This window comes from Notothenia rossii, assembly GCF_949606895.1.
Source record: "Notothenia rossii genome assembly, chromosome: 3".
In the NCBI taxonomy this organism is placed as follows: domain Eukaryota; kingdom Metazoa; phylum Chordata; class Actinopteri; order Perciformes; family Nototheniidae; genus Notothenia; species Notothenia rossii.
The window spans coordinates 49,246,206-49,254,587 of record NC_136901.1 but is presented as its reverse complement, the minus strand read 5'-3'; the positions used below and the strand labels follow the sequence as shown (position 1 = coordinate 49,254,587).

The 8,382-nt window shown below is 39.1% G+C and overlaps 1 protein-coding gene across 1 annotated transcript; it reads left to right on the top strand.

Moving 5' to 3' along the window:
* The first annotated feature begins 573 nt into the window (after positions 1 to 573).
* LOC307031687 (uncharacterized protein) lies at positions 574 to 6,414 on the top strand. Its single transcript, XM_079668984.1, has 6 exons — positions 574 to 1,014; positions 1,377 to 2,002; positions 2,290 to 2,608; positions 3,064 to 3,118; positions 3,466 to 3,619; positions 5,811 to 6,414. The coding sequence occupies exons 2-6, from the start codon at positions 1,992 to 1,994 to the stop codon at positions 5,935 to 5,937; spliced, it is 666 nt and encodes a 221-aa protein (XP_079525110.1). The 5' UTR covers positions 574 to 1,014; positions 1,377 to 1,991; the 3' UTR covers positions 5,938 to 6,414.
* Positions 6,415 to 8,382: the final 1,968 nt, after the last annotated feature.

The window sequence follows — 8,382 nt, the reverse complement described above, 5'->3', positions numbered from 1 at the left end:
TAATAATATCATATCGACTAATATATATTCGATAGGCTTTGTTGACATTTGAAGGTGTGTGTGTTATGTTGTGGTTACATTTGGATTAAAAGTAGTATTGTAAAAGGCAGCGGGCTAATGTTAGCTTCCATTGGCACAATGTTTTCCCCCCAAACACTGCGGTCAATACAGCTATAATAGTATCATATCGACTAATATATATTCGATAGGCTTCGTTGACATTTGAAGGTGTGTGTGTTATGTTGTGGTTACATTTGGATTAAAAGTAGTATTGCAAAAGGCCGCGGGCTAACGTTAGCTTCCCGTTAGCTTCCATTGGTACAGTGTTTTCCCCCCAAACACTGCGGTCAATACAGCTATAATAGTATCATATCGACTAATATATATTCGATAGGCTTCGTTGACATTTGAAGGTGTGTGTGTGTTATGTTGTGGTTACATTTGGATTAAAAGTAGTATTGCAAAAGGCCGCGGGCTAACGTTAGCTTCCCGTTAGCTTCCATTGGTACAGTGTTTTCCGCCCAAACACTGCGGTCAATACAGCTATAATAGTATCATCTCGACTAATATATATTCGATAGGCTTCGTTGACATTTGAAGGTGTGTGTGTTATGTTGTGGTTACATCTGGATTAAAAGTAGTATTGCAAAAGGACGCGGGCTAACGTTAGCTTCCCGTTAGCTTCCATTGGCACAGTGTTTTCCCCCCAAACACTGCGGTCAATACAGCTGCCAAAATCTGGACAAACTTAATGATTATTATCCACTTTCTTCTTACCAGAGAGGTGCGAGGTTGCTCATTCCTCTTAAACACATGCCAACATGGAGCTTGTGAAAGATGTGGTTAAGAAAGCCATACCATCGCTCAGTAGTGATAAGATGGATGCACTCATGGCTAGACTGGTGGAATTAGGAGTTCAATGTGAAGATGACCTGATCCTTGTGGATGCCCCGGACATTCAGGACACTCTGCCACTCATTCAGTGCAGAAGACTCGTTAAGGCTTTCCAAGGAGGTAAGTTTTTTTATTTGTAACCCTAATCTGCACAGTACTGAGGGGTGGACAACACCGACAAAATCAAATATCACCATTATGTATTTATGACTATGTAATGTTAACAGTTGGGTAAGTTCAGTTCATTCTTTAAAATCAGGAAAACACAACAGGTATCACAATATGATACCCAAAATCCTATTCAATAATCTCATATGATATATCAATATATTGCCCAACCCTGTATACTGTCTGTACAAATTCACAGACCCTTAAGGGTCCATTTGTACCCCTGGTGGTCTCCAACGGACATTGAAAACCAGTGTATTAATTAATTAGTAGCATTGGTGATGTGGTTAATTTATGGGGTATGTCATCCATAGATTCACAAGCTGCACCACAGTTCAGAAGCCCTGGCCCTGGCCCTACATCTACACCTCTGCCACAGAGTGATGATCTGTCCCCAACACCACCTGAAGCACCACCTGCCCATACCCCATCTGCCCACTCCCCATCCTGTGAGCCATATTCCATACCATGGCACAAAATGCCCTCAAAGCTCATGGATGTGTTGGGTGAAAAGAAATGGGTAAAGTCGAAAGAAAGACTACAGATGGTTCGGATCGTTGTTGATGATTACCTCCATAAACACCCTGGAAGACCTGGTAGATCCAAGCTGATGGAAATCGCCAAGAACATTGTAGGACAATATCCTCTGTCTTTCAAACAGACAGAGCCCTTTGGAAATATGCCGTTTGCAAAAGATGGTTGTGGTCCTCTCTTTACCCAGCTAGAAAACAGAGTTGAAAATATTAAGAGAACATCAACCCCAGGAAAGAGGCGAGCAGAGGGTGGAGAGGGTGAAGTTCAGCGGAAGAAAAAGTCAAGAAATTCCGATCGTTATGGATGTGTGGAGTGGGATGTTGCTGTAAAGGGAACTGAGAGTAGAGCAGAACTGCTGTCAAAACGAAATGAATTGAAAAGTGCCTTCAAAACCCATGATCCTCAGGTAGGGCTCCAACCATCCATTATGTTCTTGTGTATGTATGGATTACTTTTTGATTGAGTAATTGAGAGGCTAATATTTGAGTTTGATTTATTTTTGGAATATCAATTCAAATTGGTTTTGTATAACTAACAAAAAATAATTGATCTACAAGTTCACAATGGGACTCGTTGTGCGCTTGTATATCAGCTATTTTCACCCGAAATTGATTTATCTGTATTTATATTGATCATTTGTTTTATTATTGATTGAATTTATTAGTTTGATTAACTGTTGCCTCATATCTTTAGGAGTCATCTGTTTCGAAAACTGATGGCTGAAACATATCCCATCCAGCGTGAAACCATCAACGACGGAACCAATGTAAAGGTCCTAAAGGAAGAGTGGCCATTTCTTTTTGAAGCTGCTCACCTGTTTGATCATGCATCTAGACTCCTTGGCTTTTCGTTACAAAACAAGCTGGCACAGGAGCTTTCCAAAAAAGAACCGGGCATCAACAACTTCCTTGACACCAAAGGGATGAAGATGGGTGAAGGTCCAGTACAGCTGATCTGTGGCATTGTGAGATACTTCAAGGAAAACCCTGATCACCTTTTCTGCAAAAATGAGGTACATTTTATGGATTTTAAACCCCACTTTGCGCTGCTGATAATATCGAAATTGGTAAACCATCTCTCCTGGAAACGAAGATAAAAGGAAATCAGTAAAATCCTTGATTTATTTTCCCGACCAGGAGAAAATCCCTCATATAATTATACACTTCCATCCCGGCAGAGCTCCTCTGTCTTGGAGGACCAAATGCTGTCCCCTAATAGAACAAGGTCTTGTAAGGACAGACTTTCCCCCCCTGACCGAAAAGGATTCTGATCCTAACATTAATCGATTATGTTTGTGTAAACAATATTTTTTTATAACTACTATTAACATTATTGTCTATGGTTGCCTCTGATACAGACGCTGGCAGATGGTCTATTTGCCTGCCTGACTGTGTGTTTGCGTACATTGGAAACATAAAATCAACACATTCATATGTGTATCTTTGTTGTTTTATTTTTCGAAAACAGTACTCCGCAGATGCTGAACTCAGCCTCCCCTGTACCCCATGCATCCTAATCAGAGGTTTGTAGTTTAATCATTTTTGCATCCCAGCAAGCTTGGAGATATGTTCTCCATTTGTTCTTAGGTTTACTGATGAGACGATTTGTTGTGATGAAAAGGTATAGAGTTGGTTGATTTTGTTTTGTAAATGGTGCTCAGAACTATGTTGATTAGGGCCAAAATCTTTAAATTTAAGTACACTTGTATGTAAAGTCTGACAAACTAAATGCAGAATACCTTTTCAAAGTATTTGTTGCTTGTTCTTACCATAACCTGTGTTTGGGCTGAGTATGGAAGATTTGGCACGTGTGTACGTTATTATTTTTTTTAATTACTAATACATATTGTTTTTGTGATCTATGTTTAAGGTGACCATCTATTCCAGATTGCTGTTGATCAGGAAGTTGTGAATGACCACATCACCTCCCCCATTGTGGCCCTGAGCTATGCTTTCTGCTTGTTTTATGTCTGCAACATTGAATATCCAAAGGAGATGTCTCTTACCCTGGAATTCATGCAAAGGTAAGCAGCTCATTGTTTTGAAATGTATAAGCTGGGGTATTCAAATTCTGAGACTGAGGGCTTCCCACCAGACAAAGCATGTAAAAAGGTATCCACTCATCGTCCCTTAGATTACTAGCATAGTTGTGCTCAATTCCAGGATGCTTATGGGATCATGATTATTAAATATAATATATATTATATGTTTTGATCCCATTGACACTCTACAATCGAGCCAAGATATTCATTGCTCTTTGACAGGGGTCTTCAATGTTGTTCAGTCCAAGGACCCCTTAGCTGAGAGAGATGAACCAGGGACCCAAATACTGCCTAAAATTGTATTGCAGATTCAACTTTTTCATAGAGTTCATAGACCTGTTTGACAGCACTATCACCAGTGTTGTGTAAAGTTTGTTTGCTTACACATGATCTTTTCTATTGTTTGTTTCATGTTAATGTGTATTATCAAACATATAATCACTTAAACCCTCAATACTTAATAAATGTTCCTATAACACAGGCAGCACATTTTGCAGCTTCCTGTTGAAGGCCCATGCTCTTTCATATAACTTCAGACTACACCAAGTACATAGAAAAGGTCTGTCCTAAGGCATTTGGCATTTATTAGGCTCTGACACTGGGTGATTGGGAAAACATGTACAATATTCCTAACAACTATCTCTGAGCTATCTCTTTAACCAAAGACACACATTTAGGCTATTCTATGTGAGCTGCTTTTGTGACTAATATAACAAAATCCATACCAGGATTCATGCCCCAATGTTAATACTTGTTGTGTAACGTGTACATTTGCACCGAGTGTCACAGTTACCACTCCACTCAACGTTTGACGCCTGTGCTCTTGTTGCAGATGAGCTTAGTGGTTGTGTCACACTTAAGATTGACTGAAATCTGACAAGTAGACTGCGATATTGAAAGTAGCAAATTTAGATGCAGTTTTAATGCAGTGGTTGTATGTGTGAAATCAAAATTGAGCAACTATGTTATCTATTTTGTGACTAAAATGTATATAGACTGTGTACAATCATAATCGATGCAAATAAATCAACCCTCTTTACCTTGGTTGCCTGTAAAGCTGCTGCAATGAAATCTGGACCTCCGTCTTTGTGCACTGGATCACAACTCGCCTATCGTGATTATGTGAATTGGTCTGCATTATGAGAATACAAACAAACATGATCCACCTATAGTATGTAGCCAATAACCAAAACCATTGTGGATTTAGTAACTCCTCCTGTCAAATGTTCACCTGTGCATTTAACAAACTATAACACCGCACACTGTCACCTCTAAATTGTATATGTATGTTTAACAAACACACAACTCCACGATAAATGTAGCAAATACCAAGACATTTTACATATAAAATATAGAGGCTGCTACAGTAGGCTGCTGTAGGCTATGTCACAGTGGTGATTATGACAGGAAAAGTCACTAAATACACTATATAGCCTAGTTTGTCAGCACAAAATAATAGTTTTGTTAATTCATATTGTAAAGGTGCATAATGTTTGTATTCTCAAATGCAAACCTATTACCACCACCGAGGAGTGGTGATCCAGAACGGGTTCAGAGGGACCAGAAAGAGGTCCCACTGTCATTGAAACAATCTTCCCGGACAGCACTGTTTACAACAGACTCGCCGGCCATTTTTGACGGCTCATGTAAATTATATATTTTTTTGTCACAAAATAGACCATTACTCATTGTTCATTAATTTTAGACATACATTTCAGATTAAAAGTTTGTTATCAATCGTCACAACTTCTTTCAGCACTCGTGACTACTAGCGACTACTACTAGCTGTGCTACTCATGCACTGAGTTAACGGTGCCCTGAGATCGTTCATTGCACGTACAGTATATCCACACAAGTCACAGGTGCACGGGTTATGCTGAGATTTCCAGTATAGTATGTTGGTGATGAGCAGAGACTTTAACAGCACGTTGTCTGAGTTGCTCAGCTTACAGGAGCAAAGTGTTATTGTAGTAGTAGTATTTTGCAACATTAGCTGTAGATGGAAACACACACACGGGCATGGTGGAGAAAACAAATGTATGCTATTTTAGACGGCTCCACTCCTGTAGAGCCACACTACAAGTAGTATCTCAGCTTTGTCTGCATGTTACTCTTTAGTTCAGTTTCATTCATTTAGTTGCATGTGCAGCTAAACATATTTCTGTTTCCTTAGAGTTTTCTTTGGAATGAATCCTGACCGAGGGTCCAAGGCTGAGATGAAGGGGAAGAAACAGCATCACATTCCTCCAAAACTGTCGAAGCTCGTGACTGAGCTGAAGGAATTTGACTGGCACATGTGAGCTTTCCTCAAAGCTCAAAACCGAACTTTTTGGACTGGACTTTTGGACTAAACATACCAACACACACACACTTAAAAAAAAAAAAAGTTTACTTTTTTTTAATTTGTCACTGCATGTTCTCCTACAGGTTGGGGCAGCGCCTGTCAGCGGGGAATGTTGAGTGGGAGGTGTAGGACGGAGTTGCTACATCCTCTTGGAGGGGGCTCCTCCTTCCTCACTGACAGGTGAGCCAGTAGGGTGCAACAGCAGTGGCAAACATTGGGAGGAATTTATAACTACTAATTTGATCTTGAGGCGCACATGTACACACAGCCCGACCTCTAACATCATGGTGTTAAGAAAAAGGTTATTGTTGCTGTTATTTTACATACTTGAATGTATGTTCATGTTAGGGTTTTACAATTGTATGGAAATGTCTTAAAAAAAAAACATTTGTATGGCACTCAGGTAGCGAGGGGTAAAATTATTGCCCACCACCACAGATTCTTTGGGTTCAAATCCCCCATGTTCGGGGGGAGGGAAGTTGGGAGGGTGATATTTGTCACTGCATGTTCTCCTACAGGTTGGGGCAGTGCCTGTCAGCGGGGAATGTTGAGTGGGAGGTGTAGGACGGAGTCGCTACATCCTCCTGGAGGGGGCTCCTCCTTCCTCACTGACAGGTGAGCCAGTAGGGTGCAACAGCAGTGGGAGAAAAGTTCAGTTTTTTCATTTCATCATTAAATGCACTTTATACATTAGCAAAAAGGAAATAAATGCACTTGTATGGAAAAAATGGTATACATTTTGTTCAATTTCTATATATTGTGCTTTATTCAGTTTGCTTGAAAGTGTAATGATTGTTATTTATTTAGTATTAGGATATATATATATTTTTTATCCCAAGATTTAAAAAAAAAGATATTGGGATTAACGGAAGTGTCTGTAAATAGTACATACTAAGGACTGTTAAAATACGGAATTGTCCGTATTAGGATTAACAGAAGTGTCCGTAAATATTACGGACAAAGTCTTGTTAATCTACAGAAATATCCGTTATAAGGTTGACAGAAGTGTCCGTATATGGTACAGACAAAGTCTTGTTAATCTACAGAAATATCCGTTAAAGGGTTGACGGAAGTGTCTGTAGAATAACGGACAATGTCCTGGCAGCAAATTACCAGCACTTTGTCCGTTTTTCAACGGATTTTTTTTTTACAGTGTAGGCCTGACATAAGCCATTCTACTGATGCTGGACAGTTTTTCAGTAGCTGCACAATAAACGGCAACATACAAATTAATGTAAATAAACAGCCAAATAATGGATCAGCGCTCTCTGTCTTATATGTTCGCTAGCTGTTAGTGTTGTTGCATAGCAACCACCTCGCACTATGTTTCGTGCAGAAGGCAACGGAGGGACTATTTTATTTTGAACATCATTATTTACTAATAAAAACTATTTAAATTAGAGTGTGTATTTTTCTTTCATATTGCCACACTTGGTAACCGTTTTATAAAAGCAATAGCTCACGACAGGCCGTGATATATGCTCATTATATCACAGCTAAGGGGCGTGGTTCGGTCCGACGCGAAGGAATTGGGTAGGTTGCTTTAAAAACTGATTCCAATAAAACATTTTTAAAATGTAGTTCGTTACTCAATATTGAAGCGTGGACTACGTTGATTCAAAATATGCAAATAAAAAAAAAACTAGGTGAACATTTGATCGCAATGGCAATATGGACAAGTGCATTTTTCAAATCAGAGAAAGCACAATTCAGTGGTCTGCTATTGAGTCCTAAAACCCGGAAATAAGTGAAAATATTACCACTTAAGGTTCCATTGTGTCGAAATCAAAGGTTTTTTCAACGTTTGTGGGTTGAGGCCTCAAATAAGGGCTGTGGTTATCACAAGCTGAAGAAATGTTCCTGTTTTGTTCTAAATGTCAGTAAATACTCCACTCGTGAATGTCCAAAGATTCTATGCGGTTGCTAATAAGTGACTACATTTCTTTAAAATATAATGTTTTAATCATGCAGCACTAGAAAAGACATATCAACAATATGCTTTATAGGCTACAATATGTTTTTTAAACCGCAGTGTTATATCAAGCTGTATTGGAGTTTAGGAATGCATTGCATGGATTTTCGGCGATAATAAGTGCCTTTGAGTTAGTCGTTACTCGCCGTAGCAGGATTAATTAGACAATTTTGGAGTTTTAAATATTTTGGGTCAATTCACTATTTAAATACTAGTGCAGTTGGAATTTAAAGGGGATCAATGTAACACATGCATGTCATTTCACTATTAAAGGGGAATACTACTTTGCTAAACATTTTAAATAACCTTCATAAAGTGGAGCCATGGTCATTTAAAATAAGTGGGCATCCATTTTGCAATCAGGGTCTGATAACAACATGCTATTGGTTCAGTTATGGGCAATGTCTGATTCCCTTTTATTGCCAATAG